The 15,151-nt window shown below is 48.7% G+C and overlaps 3 protein-coding genes across 5 annotated transcripts in view; 1 reads left to right on the top strand and 2 right to left on the bottom strand.

The window, feature by feature from the left end:
* Nucleotides 1–2,376: 2,376 nt before the first annotated feature.
* LOC115529080 (perilipin-2) lies at nt 2,377–9,116 on the top strand. Of its 2 annotated transcripts, XM_030337549.1 has the most exons (9): nt 2,377–2,501; nt 3,358–3,387; nt 3,769–3,964; nt 4,473–4,555; nt 5,798–6,002; nt 6,587–6,759; nt 7,178–7,306; nt 8,287–8,773; nt 8,855–9,112. In XM_030337549.1, exons 2-9 carry the CDS (start codon nt 3,358–3,360, stop codon nt 8,869–8,871), a joined length of 1,320 nt encoding a protein of 439 aa, XP_030193409.1. In that variant the 5' UTR covers nt 2,377–2,501; the 3' UTR covers nt 8,872–9,112. The 2 variants fall into 2 exon arrangements, with proteins under 2 accessions (XP_030193409.1, XP_030193408.1); XM_030337548.1 differs by having other exon boundaries at nt 8,287–9,116.
* A 39-nt stretch (nt 9,117–9,155) lies between these two features.
* cdca9 (cell division cycle associated 9) lies at nt 9,156–12,381 on the bottom strand. Its single transcript, XM_030337550.1, has 10 exons — nt 12,225–12,381; nt 11,977–12,108; nt 11,769–11,806; nt 11,624–11,675; nt 11,465–11,523; nt 11,050–11,108; nt 10,616–10,702; nt 10,429–10,507; nt 9,866–9,952; nt 9,156–9,330 (listed from the first exon to the last, which is right to left on the bottom strand). The coding sequence occupies exons 1-10, from the start codon at nt 12,343–12,345 to the stop codon at nt 9,283–9,285; spliced, it is 762 nt and encodes a 253-aa protein (XP_030193410.1). The 5' UTR covers nt 12,346–12,381; the 3' UTR covers nt 9,156–9,282.
* A 244-nt stretch (nt 12,382–12,625) lies between these two features.
* dennd4c (DENN/MADD domain containing 4C) overlaps nt 12,626–15,151 on the bottom strand; it is a 44,549-nt gene continuing 42,023 nt past the window's right edge. For both annotated transcript variants that reach the window (XM_030337546.1, XM_030337547.1), the window contains 2 exons: nt 14,649–14,713; nt 12,626–14,442 (listed from right to left, as the gene is read on the bottom strand). In XM_030337546.1, coding sequence (XP_030193406.1) covers nt 14,306–14,442; nt 14,649–14,713 — 202 coding nt within the window. In that variant the 3' untranslated portion in view covers nt 12,626–14,305. The remainder of the gene's footprint in view (nt 14,443–14,648; nt 14,714–15,151) is intronic.

Genomic DNA, 15,151 nt, shown 5'->3' with positions numbered 1-15,151 from the left:
TAGTTTTATTATGAAAGGGATAAAGCAGACTTAATATGAGGTTGTCGTCTGATTCCTTTCTTTATAGTCCCAATGCGATCATTGATCGCCCTGTGAGGACATAAGGGGGCCGGGGAGACGCCCAGGGAAGCTGATCTTGGGGGTTTTGAAACGCAGCACCCAGGGAACGAGGTTTCTTCACTGTGAGCACAAATTGATTTTGTGATAAAGAATATACAGAGAGAGAGGGAGAGAGAGAGAGAGAGAGAGAGAGAGAGAGAGAGAGAGAGAGAGAGAGAGATGCGGTTGTTCAAAAAACAACTGATATTTACCGACTTATACAAGCAACGTTTTTTGACACAAAGTCCGGACGACTTAAGATTTATCTTGTCCCTTAAGGTCACGAACTCTGATGTCCGGAGGAAATCAAAATAATTCAAACCTTAGACGCCCACATTCGATCGATGACTCTGATACTCTCTCCTGGTTTCTAACTGATATGATCAGGACCTCTACACCCTCGCTCGGCTGAATTAGATTCGACCGGCTGAAATGTGATCTCCACGTCTCCAGCCATCGCCGCGCTCCATCAATGTTTCATCAAACCGAGCCAGACGGCGGCCCTGTTGGATCTGTTGGTCTGGAGGCTCGCGCACACACACACACACACACACACACACACACACACACACACACACACACACACACACACACACACACACACACACACACACACACACACACGTGTGGTCCCATTATGTGGCCATGCCCCCCGGCATGGCCACATAATGGGACCACACGTGTGTGAATGTGAGCATGTGAGTGTGTGTGTGTGTGTGCGTGCGTGCGTGCGTGTGTGTGTGGCATGTTGTCTACATCATGAGCCCTTGTTAAGTTCCAATGAATCTATGTGGTATTAAAATGTAGACTGTTGAAGGTAAATGGAATTAAAGTTAAAAGTATCCATGATTCAATGGAGAATAAATCAGATAAGCAAATAAAAAATACTGTTCATGCTGTCAAAAGTGTTGGCTATGATCTGAAAGTTGGCTCATTCTAAGGTAGAATTTTTTTTTTTTTTTCATGGGATGATGCACCAACTGAAACATTCTTAATTATTATATTCCATTTACTGACAAAATAGATCCGCTAAACCCATTTCAGAAACTAGAGGGAGCGTTATTTAGGCTATAAGTATGACACGTCCTCGTATGATAACTTGCGCTTGGTTTGTGATTTGAGTTTATGAAGTGAACGTTTAACGTCATATTAACTCAATGGCGCCCTCTGGTGGGGACCATCAGCTCAGCACCACTAGGCCGCTGGCGGACTGCTGAGCTGATGTCAGCCACAAGAGGGAACCATTGAGTTAATATTCAAATCAGATATTAGATGAAATATTACCTAATGCAATGCAGATGAAAAAAATCAGCTGCGTTGCATTATTTAGTCGGCGAGAGTGTATAATAATGTCAAGTTCCGTTTTCTAAGCAGAATCAGGCCAATGGTCCTCGATCTTAACTTTCTGTAATTCTCTGGTTAGAAATATGTAGCCTATATCATCATAAGCTACAGTATACAGAATCCAGCTTGAGAAGGCCCATAAACTTTCATGTTACGACCTTTTTAATTTTCTTTACAAAAGTTTACATCAAATCTATAGCTTCATGCAATCCGTGTATTCATTTCATAAAAAGGGGCCTTTACTTTTAAAGTTAATGAGGCAATAAACCGGATCGAGCTTTTACTTTGATGACCATGTGTGTGCTGGTGTTGTAAAGTAAAGAGCAGCCTGCCCATGCATCAGGCCTACGGGATAATGGTAATGGTATTGTGGCCTGCAATCAGGCCTCCATAAAACACACGTCAAATAAAACGAAAGATTCAATAAATGACATGATGTTATAGTGGGACTAAAAGTCCACACGCCACGACACGTCTTTAGGAAGTCCCCGTTGTAAAACCTTCACACCAGCGCCGATCAAACCATTAAGGCGTGGAGATCAAACTGCAGTTCAGGGATGACGTCGTGAGGATTGATTTCACCTGCCGCGTGGTCTCGTAAAATACTATAAACTTATACGTGGCTTCACTTCAAGGGAACCCCCTAATGTTTCAGCATCTAACCCCTCACCCCATTCCAAGAAGATCTGTTATGGCCTACATATAAAAAATAGGTCTATCTAGGCCTTTATGCTGATGCACAAATTAAATCAATCACTCCTGAAGTCTGCGGATCAACAAAATATTCCGTCATTTTTACTCCCTTAGTACTTACTTAGAATCCAATGTATTTTGACCAAAGAAATATAAATACATTAAAAAAAAAACTCGCGCTTCAGTGAAGCGACTTTTCCCTTTGCCTTTGCCCTGGAGAGGAAGCGCGCCGCCTGACTGACGTCACTTAGAGCCAGATCTCGAGATAAGAGGACGTATAAATATTGATCGACAATCCCCGTTGCTTACAACTCCTCAACCTGCTCTGTGATTGCACTGTACGAACCTCAACACTGTAGAGAAAGGTAAGACCATTGATGTATTGTATTTTTATATTTAATAATTATATTTAACAGAGACCATTGTGCATGAATATAGTCTCGTTTGCATGTGTTTTGTATTTATTGCATCTTAGTTGAACTCACTGAAGTGGGAAATTTATATTTTTACATTCCACTTCTGTAGTGGCCTTGTGTTGGTTTTGGTTTGGTTTTCTTGACCCCCTGGGGAGCGTGGAGAAGCAAAGGGTTCCATTTGATAAGGCACGGCGTTTACCCCCTTTATGACATCCTGAGGTGGTTCATCGATAGTTGACCATCTGGTTAACCAATACTATAGTTTATTGGGTGGCACAGCTGCTCTCAGGGTCCTGACAGAAGCGTATAAGAAGTCTGTGTTTTAGTCACGCCTGCATGTCTCTTGGAGGGACTGTGGTCCCTCCAAGAGGTACGCAATTTTGAGCCAAGTCAATCACAACTGTCTAAACTGGGTAGAATAAAGAATGATACCGAACTTATAACAATTATGGTCATATATTTTGGGTAATAACGGTACAGTGACATATAACGTTTGCTTTGACGTTTAGTTTTTCATCTCTCTCTCTCTCTCTCTCTCTCTCTCTCTCTCTCTCTCTCTCTCTCTCTCTCTCTCTCTCTCTCTCTCTCTCTCATTTTTCTTATTATTTCTTATTATTATTATAGAGTCATACCGAACTTAAAACAATTATGGTCATATATTTTGGGTAATAACGGTACAGTGACATACAACATTTGGTTTGATGTTTAGTTTGTCATCCATCCATCTCTCTCTCTCTCTCTCTCTCTCTCTCTCTCTCTCTCTCTCTCTCTCTCTCTCTCTCTCTCTCTCTCTCTCTCTCAACAGATGTCAGAGGTCGAAGTTGTCTCAAATCAGGTGAGAGCAATACTGCAATATTTGTTTAGCAGAACAGTTGGTCAATAGATATTGACTATCTCGTGTTTTATCTTTGGAGAAATGTGGTAGGCTAATATTTGGTGATATTACCTCATTTAGTTTTCCTAAAACATTTAAATTGGAAGTAAAGACTCATTTATGTTTCAGACTCAGAATAACATCTTAATCTTATGATATCAACGCTATACAACATTAACAAAAACACAGACATCATAAAAACACTTGTCAACGACACAATCTCAGCCAGTCTCATCAGCACCTCAAAACCCCCCCTCCCTCGTTCAGACACCTGTCACTCACAGCCGCCACGTCGACCCTATCCCCACCCTCTGACCTCTGACCTTTGACCCCGCCCCCCAGAGCGCGATGGGGCGTGTCTCCAGCCTGCCTCTGGTCAGCTCCACCTACGGCCTGGTCCTCGGCGCGTACTGCTCCACGCGGGACCACCACCCCGTCCTGGCCTCCGTGTGCCGCGCCGCCGAGAGGGGCGTGTGGGCCCTCACCTCCGTTGCCATGACCACCGCCCAGCCCCTCATCGGCCGGCTCGAGCCCCAGCGTAAGAGAGAGAGAACCCGCCTCAACCGCTTCTCACCGGTTGATTCGGATCCGTGTAACCTCTCACCCAGTTCCTAAGAGAGCTTAGTCCCTCATTATGAAACACCTCAGTCTATTTATAAAGTCAAAGTCTGCGCTATATTTACATTTATATTGAGGGCATTTGGCAGACGCTTTTATCCAAAGCGACTTACAACAAGGACATTTGTCCGAAGAAAGAGAAGCAACAATATATCCGTCGGTACAGTAAGGACGTGCCACGCACGTACACAACAAAGCTCTGTATATAGCAAAGTTATTGTTCATCCACTGCACCCTTAGCGTCGTTCAGGACGGTTAAACGATGACAGCGTTGTCTCGAACAATCTAGAACGACCCTGCCCTTAAACAGCCTAGTGAAGTAAGTGAAGCACAGTGAACACATCAAGGTGTTTATTTTCGATAGAACGGGGTTTAGCTCGGACCGTGTCACCCACAGACACTGATTTGTTCCTCTTCGTCCCCCACAGTTGCCATTGCCAACCAGCTGGCCTGCAAAGGTCTGGACCAGATTGAGAAGACCTTGCCAATACTTCAGCAGCCGTCTGATCAGGTAGACAAACAATCCCATCGGACCGCTGACCGTCACGATTGGCACATCTCGCCCATGACCCCTCAGCCCCCACAAGCTTTCACAACGATGGAGTTGGCAGACGCCCTGATGTTTTAACGCCGCTGATCCAGAACTGGTTGGGGCAGCCTTGATCTCTGCCCACAGCTGGTTTAGTGTTGCAATCATCATGACAGGAAGGGGAGGAGTTGTACTTCATTGCAACCAATCGAACGAAGCTCTTATGTAGAATAGGGATCAGAGACGGCATTCACTAATGCTCGGCATTGAGGGGACAGTCTCAAACATGTAGATGGTAAAAAAGTGAATTAACCCAAGATCTATGTCAAATGTATGACACATACGAGGTCATGATGTGCATGATGCATGATGTTGACATATGCATGATGGTTGACACGTGGAAGTGTTGTGGATAAACCCACGTTCTAAAATACGAGAGGTCGAGAAGGACTGGGGTTGAATGATCAAGGCCTTATTGCGACTGCGCACCGTAGCTTCAGCAACCTGAGTTGGTTTGCAAAGAACTCGCAAACAGTCTTCGGGATCGGATTTATCTCCCCCATCGTGTTGCTCTCCCAACATGCACTCTGGCCAATCAGAATGCTCTAAGCTACGGGCCGTATTACCGTTCCCTGCGTCGCCTCGACAGAAGGTTACAATTCGTGGGAGGGGCCCGTCAGGCCCTTGGGTGGACGCAAGGAGGGTCCGCAAGGACCTATGTAACCCCCTTGCGTCACGTGAACGTGGGACCGTAAACAGCCCTTAAGTGTTGGCCGGTCAGCCCCCCCTCCCCCCCCTGCTGAAGCGTTTCTCTCTCTACCGATATTCCAGCTATTTGGCTGAGAAGCCTCCAATATTTTCCATCATAGCAGCCACGTCACGCACCATCCTTCAAAGTGTCTGATGAGAGCCTCCGAACTGCAGATCATAAAGCCAATCCATCTCCCACCTCCCAAGGCCTGACAACCTCAGGGTCAAAGGTCATCTGGCTGGCACACCGGTGCTTAACAGAGTCTCTCTCTCTCTCTCTCTCTCTCTCTCTCTCTCTCTCTCTCTCTCTCTCTCTCTCTCTCTCTCTCTCTCTCTCTCTCTCTCTCTCTCTCTCTCTCTCTCTCTCTCTCTCTCTCTCTCTCTCTCTCTCTCTCTCTCTCTCTCTCTCTCTCTCTCTCTCTCTCTCTCTCTCTCTCTCTCTCTCTCTCTCTCTCTCTCTCTCTCCCCCCCCAGATCGTGTCCAACGCCACCGGGGCTGTGGCGGTTGCCAGGGAGACGGTGTCAGGCCGGCTAAGGGGCGCGGTGGACCGTACCAAGGCGGTGGTCAGCGGGGGGGTGGACCGTACCAAGGCGGTGGTCAGCGGGGGGGTGGACAAGGCCCTGAGCACCTCTGAGGACCTGATAGAGCACTACCTCCCCCCCGGCCCGGAAGAGACGGGTGAGCTGACCCCTAGACCCCCCCACTACGATATATACTAATATACTAATACTAACCAACCATTCTTTATGTTGTGTTAGCATTTATATAGCATATATATGCTACTATATATTATAGCACCTATATGCTTAAATATATTAGCATACATATATACTAATACATATTATAGAATATATATTATTGCATATGTATGAATTCCTTTTGTTTCATCTTTTGGTCACATGCTCAATATTGAACGACAAGTTCAATATTGAGTTGTTTTTCAGAGGTTGTGTCTCCACACCCCCCCCACCAGAGCCCTGTGCTAAAACTAGCTCAGCAAAATAATTCCGTGAACCGGGATTTTGAGTTCGGGATCAGGAGTTGAAAAAGAGCACATTTCAGACAGTGCTTTGCTTGTGAGGCAGTGTTCACTAACCTCCTGATCGCCGCCGGCTAGCAGGCATGCTAATCCGTTCCTCTGCGAAACCCTACGGGGTTTACAGATGAACCAGCGACCTTTGTCGTTGCTCAAACCCACGTTAAACCAAGGAGCAGGAAAAGCGTCTGTACACCCCGGTACTAATCCCGCCGCCGTGTTCCAGAGCTGGAGAGCGGGCCGACCGGGGGGCCGGAGGGGCCCAGCTACTACGGCCGCCTGGGGACCCTCTCGACGCGGCTCCGCAGCCGGGCGTACGGCCGGGCCCTGGCCAGGGTGCGAGGGGCCAAGCAGAGGAGCCACGAGGCCATCGCCCAGCTGCCCCACACCGGGGACCTGGTGGGTCTCCTGCTGGGAGGGGGGGGCGCGTGCCCACGCCTCCCGCTTGCATTTCTGTTCGTTAAGAAGCTAAAATAAAATGAAATAATAACTGAATACGAGATGCTAAAGCGATGTGGCGGCAGCAGCAGCTCAGGAGGTAGGGCGGGTCGGCTGGTAACCGGTAGGTTGCTGGTTTGATCCCCGGCTCTTCCTAGCTGAGTGCCGAGGTGTCCCTGAGCGAGACGCCTCACCCTGACTGCTCCTGACCAGCCGGCGGTCGCCCTGCGTGGTCGACTCCGCCGTCGGTGTGTCAATGTGTGCACGAACGGTTGCAAGTCGCTCCAGATAAAAGGGTCAGCTAAATGCACCTAAATGTCAATCGCAAGAAGGTATTCCTAATAACCCAAAGTCTCTCGTGCTCTCGTCCCCGTGACAGTTCGACTTCGCCCGGAGGAACGTGGCCGGGGCCAACAGGAAGGTGTACAACACCCTGAGCTCATTGGTGGAGAGGAGGATCAGCAGCTCGCCCCGGGGGCAGGAGGAGAACGAGGACCCCAACACCGAGGTGAGGCGGGCGGCACTCTGGACCCCCCAGGGGGCCCAGCCTCTCACCGGAGCTCATGCAGTGATGTAACTGCAGCCCGGCCCTGGATGCTGAACCGCATCCAGCTCGGACCTGAAGCAACGAGTCCGTTATTGTGGGGCTGGATCTCTAAACAATGGCGTGTTTATTCATGAGGCACCTTCAAACACAAGGCCTCTCCCAGTGCTTTACACCTAGGAGGCTTGGACCCCCCCCCCCATGGGGGGATGTTGAAGACTGAGGCCACGTTTATACCTAGCAGGGTATTTATAGAAACTAATATTTCCCCCCCTCCGTTTTCAAAACTAACATTGTGCACACGTCATTTTCAATAAAGTTGTTTACATCAAAACGCATAAATACGCCGTTGAGCGCCATTATAACTATGCCAAACCTATGGGCGGCAGTGCAGGGAGAAGGATAAGGTCATGCAAGCCAATCAGAATCCTCAGAATCAACAACGAATAACACGAGGGACTTCCTGTAACAAACAAACTGTAAACATAGGGCGCTCATATGACGTTAAACATTTCCTGGCGCATAATGTGACGCTTCAGAACCTCAAACCCAGTTTCTCCCCGTTGACACCACAACACATAACCGGCGTTTTCAGAAATCTCCACTTTGGCCGGAGTTTTTTTAGAATTGATCGTTTTGTGATAAAAACTGCGTTTTCGTGTAAATGAGGCCAAACCGCGTGGAAATATCTTCCTTTTCCCTTGGTGTAAACGGGGCCTGAGGTTTACTGCAGAGTTTGAGCCCTGATACATGCAGCAGTTGTTGAACGGTGTCATGAAGGAGATCTCAGAGTGTGGTACACACTGATTACTCAACGCACAACAGGTGCACAGCCTCAGAGTCCAATCAGACTGCCAGGTGAGGCTGCTTGAAGCCAAAAGGTGACTTAGGAGACAATGCATCCCAGCTGAACGGTTCCTTCTCTCTCCTCCCTCCCCCTGCAGGTCGCGGAGCCCCTCCCCCTGGCCGCCTCCCTCTCCCAGCAGCTGCAGACCACCTGTCTCACGCTGGCGTCCGGTCTGCAGGGCCTCCCCCGCCACCTCCAGCGGGAGGCGCGCTCTCTGGGCCGCTCCGCCTCCGGCGTCTACGCCAGCCTCACGGCGGCCGGAGTCGGGGCCCTGCCCGAGGGCGCGCTCGCCGGCGGGAAGGCGCGGCTGGGCCAGGTGAAGCGGTCCCTGGACCAGGTCCTGGACTACCTGGTCAACAACACGCCGCTCAACTGGCTGGTGGGGCCCTTCTACCCCCGCCTGCCCAGCCCCGCCCGCCCCGGGGAGTCGACGCCCGAGGTCGCAGCGCCGCCGCCGCCCGCCGCCCAGACCACGGAGTCCCCGGAGGACCAGAGCCCCTCCAGCAGGGACCCCAGCCCGCAGCGTGGGGGGCCCTCTCCCTGGGGGCCGGTGGTCCAGCAGCAGGAGGTCTGGGGGGCCGAGATGCAGACGATGGATTCCCTGAGAGTCGCCTTCCAGCACTGATTTCATTTCTGCACCGTTTTTCTTTTTAAACGTACAGACTTGCCCGATTTGTCGTGACCCTCTTACTGGAACGGCCTTAACCATGTCGTTCCCATGTCTGCATTTCAGAAGCCACGGCTTTAAACATGTGTGACCAGTCAAATAATGTTGGAAAGTCCAACACTTTGGATTAATTCAAATTTTTTTGCCTTTAAAAAAGGCTAGGCGGCCCAATAAACATGCTTTATATCTGAACTGTACTTTGTTTGGCAGTTGAATAGCTGTTCTACAAGCCATTTTAATAAAGTCATAAAGTGAAGAGATTCAGAGCAGCTTAAAAAAAATTGTCATCATCGACAAAGTATGAGAAATAAAGGCTTTATTTTATATCAGCATAAAAATAAAAGGTTCACAAACAATTTTCACAGGTCCCTAATTTTTTTTTTCTGTGCTACAAACATAAAAAACAGACCACACAGATGCAGTTCACTATTCTTCAGCGGGCTTCGCCTTACTGGACAGGTAGTCCATCAGCCTCTGGAGAAAGGCAGTCAGAAATACAATGAACATAAAACCAGGAGTGGATTTACGCCTGCGATGGCTACGGGCCCACCAGGACCTCAAGCACAACAACGTAAAAACATTTCAAAAGGGAAAGAAAACATTATCCGATTAGCCGGTTATGTCAGGGTAGCAGTTTGTCTGGACTACAATCATTCCAATCTGCACAGTTCACTAGATTAACGGTAAATGTTTATTGCAAAATATGCTCTACTTGGAGAAAACGTTTGTATGTTAGATGTGAAACTAAAGAGTCAAAGAAAGAATACCGCAAAGTGCCAACGTGAAAGAGTAAGGCAGTAGAATGCCTCTGCATCAACCAAAAGGCTGCCCAACAGAAACTGAAAACCTGCTCATATAACCCCAGCCTCAGTACTCAGGGTTGGTCAGTTAGGTCATTATGACTCTCAGGCCTAGCCCCGCCCTTATTGTTGGAGCTATAACCCAAAGGGGGTCGTCACAAAGGTCACAACTAGACGATCCCTTTGGAGAGGGCGGAGCGATGACGTACCATAAGCTGCTGGATCTGGAACATGGCCACATCATCCAGCAGGTCCAGGGCGATGTTATCCTTGGTCTCCTCGGAGAGGCAGAACCTCTGCGGGCGAGAACATACAAGCCATCAACCGGCTGCCGCTTGGTGCCTTTTCTGCGTGGCCAACCCTTACCTACAAAACCTGGTACACTGTTGGCCAACTTGTGTAGAAGAAGCTATTAGGGGCTAGCACTACAAACATGTGGTCCATGAGGTACTGATGCTAGCGTGAAGACCATGTGGTCTAAATAAGGCATCGGAGATATTAATTGACAATCAGCATTCATCCATTTCAAGGGGGATGCGAAGCAATGTCCTCTTTTCAGAGACGTCATAGCAGGACAAGCTGGGACATCTCTCATTACACCAAGTCTGCTAGTCTCACGCAACCGACCTAACCTAGTCTCGCTCGCCTCGCCCCCCCCCACCCGGGGCCCCTGGCAGCAGCCGGCCCCTAGACAGCGCTACGAGCAACGCTGTGTTCGTCAGAGGACGGCTCGGTGCCGACGGCCGTTAGAGACGAGCTAACGCGTCTGTACCTGGCCCTGGGAGGTGGTGATGGTCACGTGAGGATTAAAGCCGGCGACCGAACACAGGTCCCCTGCAGACGATATCGCCCTGTAGGGGGGGGGGGGGGTTCAGAACGACACGGCAACATGTCAACAAGCTGCAACAGGAATCCATTTTGATTCTTGGAGGACAAAATGGCGGGCAGCACCAACCCACCTCAGCTTTTTCTGCTTGGTCTTGACGGCCGGGTCGACGCCCTTGGCCACGCGGCTCAGGGTTCTCTTCACGGTCCCCGACGAAAACCTGGGGCCAGAGAGGGTCTGGATTAAACACCGCCGTATCGGCGACATTCAACTTGAGGAGATTATAAGAGGCCTTAAGGGCTGATTATGGTTCCACGTTGACGCAAGGAAAGAGGGTTTACAGACCCCTTACGTCCTTGCGGACCCTCCTTGCGTCCCCCGCAAGGCCCAGACGTACGCCTCCCAAAAAGTGTAACCTTGCGTCGAAGCAGCAAGGGCTGTGATGGGTCCGCTCACCAACACCCGACGCAGAACCACAACAGGTTCACGACTGCGTCGAGGCGTCAGCGTGGTCGTTGCGTTGCGTCGACGTGCAACCATAACCGAGCCTCAAGTGTGAGGCGTTACCCGAGATTTCCGGCGCTGGCGCTGACAACCAAACCTCTGCTCTTGACGACCTTCCCTCCCTGGAAGGGAAGTAACGACACAAGCGGCCATGTCAACTTGGAGAAATCCGAATCGTCATCCCTCCATTCGATTCATTTAGACGAGTCGGAAGTTATACACTTTGGTCTTCCCATGATTTCATTTAAACAGATTGTATTGATATAATTGCAGATGTAAAAGGTATCATTTTATTTGTTACAAGACAAGGGTTAAAATAAATTAAGCACATGCATTTCACAGAATGCTATAATTCAAAACGTAATCAAATCCTTTTGGATGCTCCCACTAGTGACAAATACGGTTATATTATATTGGTACACAAACAAGTTCAGGGTCTAAGAAAACGAACGTTAATAATTTCCCTAATGTGACTGACCGTTTGGGACTTCGCTGATGGTTTCTGACCCTGGACTGATTCAGCGGGGGAACTCCGACCTTAGAATGGAGAAACAAAAACTCAGTTTATCCTGAACAGATAGATCATTAAAAGTTCTTCCTGCATTTCTGAGGGTAGCTCTACACACAACCGCATCACCTTTTCTACTGGACGTCCTCTTCAGGGGCCGCTGGATCTCTGGTGAATTAGTCTGAATTAATAGAAAAGATGCAGATATGACGGCATGCAGCTGATTAAAACACACCTTAATAGAAGCCAATTAGACGCTTGTTCAGAGCCTCACCTTTATAGCAATGGAAACGTCGCTTGAAGTGACTCCATCTAGGCGGTTTAGAGTAACGTTAGTCCCAAGAGTTTTTCGAGAAATAAAAACGGGGGGGGGGGGGTTTCGGACCAAATATTATTTTGACACAAAGCAAAAAGCCCACTGGTTAGGGCGCATTATGATACATAACATTGTTTATAGGACTAATTAATAAATCCAGCCTTACGGTCGATCAAGTCCCCTATGAGAGTACGCTGAAGGGAAGGAGGCATCTTCATCAGCTCCACTTTGAAGAACTTATCCACAGTCTTCAACATGTTGTCCATCCTCGCTTCCATCTCCGATATTCGCTCATGGGCTGGAGAAACACAACTTATAGTTACTTTTTAATTGATCGACTGAGTGAGTGATTCATTCATTGACTGATCTTTGAGGGCGAAGGAGTTGTGTGGGTGAACGAGGGGCACTAAGCACCTTCCTTCTCATACTGCTGGATGAACAAAGTGAAGCGGTTGTTCCGGAGCTCCGCGGCCTCCTGTTCTGGGACTTGACTAGAGTCGCGGAATTTCTGGCTTCTGGTTCTTCTCGGCGACATGTTCTCTTCCGTCGGTTCAGTCTTTAGAGGATAAACACACACCTCCCTCACTTAGGCTATTTATTACATCCCCCGATTCCTAAACGGACCAATCAGCAGCCTGTAGCCTAATTGTTAATTGTCGTCTGTGATGGGACGTACGCTTCGTACACCACAATACCAATTGTTTGTTATAATTACACGACAATATTATAGTATATATACATGCCACACAGCCCTCCAGCACTTAAGATAATAATAAATAATAAAAATTTAAAATAAATCCACACAAATTGCACAATTGTAAATCAGGACCACCCTATTTATTGCAGCGCAACAACTGTGTGAAGACATGAACTCATTCCGGGACGGAACACGGTAACCACAAGTCCTTTATGTACAACCTTACAATACATCTCAGCGCCTCAGAGAGGAGACGGTATATTCACAATGACACATGGAGTATGGGTAAGTGTGTGCTCCGGGTGTAACTGAAACCCAATGAGGCCTGCAACACTTACAAAAAATATAAAATAGCCGTCAAATCCTTTTTAAAATTTTACTTGTGGAGCAGATAGACACGTGTTTCTGGCTGTCTGTTTTGCCAGAAGTCAGATCACCCAAACAGCCTAAGGTCCTCCAGTCAGGGTGAAGGCCAGCTATTCATCTAAGCAGTGCAAATTCAACATTGTTTTTTTTCTTCCTTTTTCATTTAAGTATTTATACAAGACAGTTCAGGTCTTCAGGTCCTCCCGATCAGACGATGGACGCTCTCAGGACCAGCAGGTATTAAGACAACATTTTAACATCGAGTGCCACCCAGCTTGAATATTCACCATTGAATTTATATTACATAAGAAAACATTGAAAACAATCGATGGAAAACCATATACAATGTGTCGTCGTTAAAAGCCAACTCCAATGTGGCAGATAAAACTATGTTAAGAATAATTTATAGTATTCTTGGGAAGTCCCCTAGTCTCATCACCAGTAAGCGTTTCAACAGGTCAACACCGGCCGATGGAAGCTGGATAACATCACAGAACAGACGTTTCTAAATTTGTTTGTCTTCTTTTGCAGTATTGCGTGTGCCGTCGTTTTCTTTCCCTGAAGTAGAACTCATCTCAAGCTCCCATAAGACCCGGAATACAGAGATCGCTAACAAAAAACCCTGCTTTTATCAGTAGTGCCGTCACTCCCGACCAGTCAGCGGTCCTATAGCGCCCCCAAGTGGTTTCATTAGAGAACAACAACAAACAGAAGGGGCGTGTATTAAGTTGAGGGGCTTGTGGAATGTTTTGGAAACAAAACTAGATTGTCTGTAGGCGTCCCCCGTTGTCTCCGCGCGTTGCAGATGAGCAGCATACACATATTTATACAGGTTCCACGCGTTTAGGTGAAACCTTTGACATTCATCGTAGTTAAGACTTGGTTGGGCAGAGAAAAAGAGTCCGAAAAAACCCAAGCGTCTTCGAGACTCGCACCTTAAGGCCAACCTTGTTATGACGTGTTTCCTATGGTACAGGTATATGTACAGAGATATAGACGGACGTGTTACAGTTTACAGAAAGTGCACAGACAGGAGAGGGACACAGACACAGTTCAGCGGTGCAAGCAGACGCGGTCATCGCTGGAACGACGTCAAACACTCATTGCCAAACGTCATCGCTCTCGTTTCACCAGCAATTCATAATCACGCTCAAAGTCACACGCATCCATATAACTATAGGCCTAATTAGCCCCTTAAAACATCAGAAAGGCAAAAATAATTCCTAAGAAGGCTGTCAAAACTTTTTTTTTCTATTTTTGTCTCCATAAGTACCATTCATGGACAATTTGTAGAGAATATTTTAAGCTTTAAACAATCGTCGCTCCACTTTTTTCCTTGTCCCCTATTCTATTCATTTCCTAGACGTGTGCCGTGTTTTGACCGAAGCATGGGCTGCAGGTCCACTCCATCGCCACTAGGAGGAGCTAACGCTCAAATGATGGGGCTGCCGAAGCACTTCAGGCACCACTGGGCCTTGGCGCCGGGCGGCTGGTCGAACGCACGCAGCGTCTTCAGCTTCTCCGGGCTCAGGTTGTCGTAGGCCTGCCGGTACTCCTTGTCAAACGCCTCTGCAGGGGGGGGAGGGGAAGGAAGGGGGTTAGGGCGGCCGCGACAGGGGGAGGGGTTTAGGTGTGTGCTAGTGTGGTTTAAAGGGGTGATGTTATGCCACCAGGTGTGAGTGTAGTTAGCCGTTAGAAGCCGTTTGAAAATCGTCCTTTTCCCGTGTATAGGTGACATACTGTAGCGAGACTTGGAGGGGAGGAGGGTCACTTACCAACGTCGATGTTTTCCCGGCCCAGAGCCACGAGCGAGAGGAACAGGATCTCTCTGTAGATGCTCCTGCGGAACGGACACAGAGGAATAGAGCGGATGGTGAGTGGGAGGGGTTTGGCACGAGTGGGAAGGGTTTAGGGTGAGTGGGAGGGGTTTGGCACGAGTGGGAGGGGTTTAGGGTGAGTGGGAGGGGTTAAGGGTGAGTGGGAGGGGTTGAGCATGAGTTAGAAGGGTTAAGGGTGAGTGGGGGGGGTTTGGCACGAGTGGGAGGGGTTTAGCGTGAGTGGGAGGGGTTTAGCGGGAGTGGGAGGGGTTTAGTGGGAGTGGGAGGGGTGGGTTTTGTCGACCTCGCCTCTCTTCGAAAAACCCCTGTGCACAAATTGGCCGTGCTCCCTGTCCCAAACGACACGGCGCCTCAACGACGCGGCGCCTCAACGACGCGGCGCCTCAACGACGCGGCGCCTCAACGACGCGGCGCCTCAACGACGCGGCGCCTCAACGACG

Source organism: Gadus morhua, chromosome 17, assembly GCF_902167405.1.
Source record: "Gadus morhua chromosome 17, gadMor3.0, whole genome shotgun sequence".
Lineage (NCBI taxonomy): Eukaryota > Metazoa > Chordata > Actinopteri > Gadiformes > Gadidae > Gadus > Gadus morhua.
Note: the sequence above shows the minus strand (reverse complement) of the source record. Positions and strands in the feature narration are given on the sequence as shown.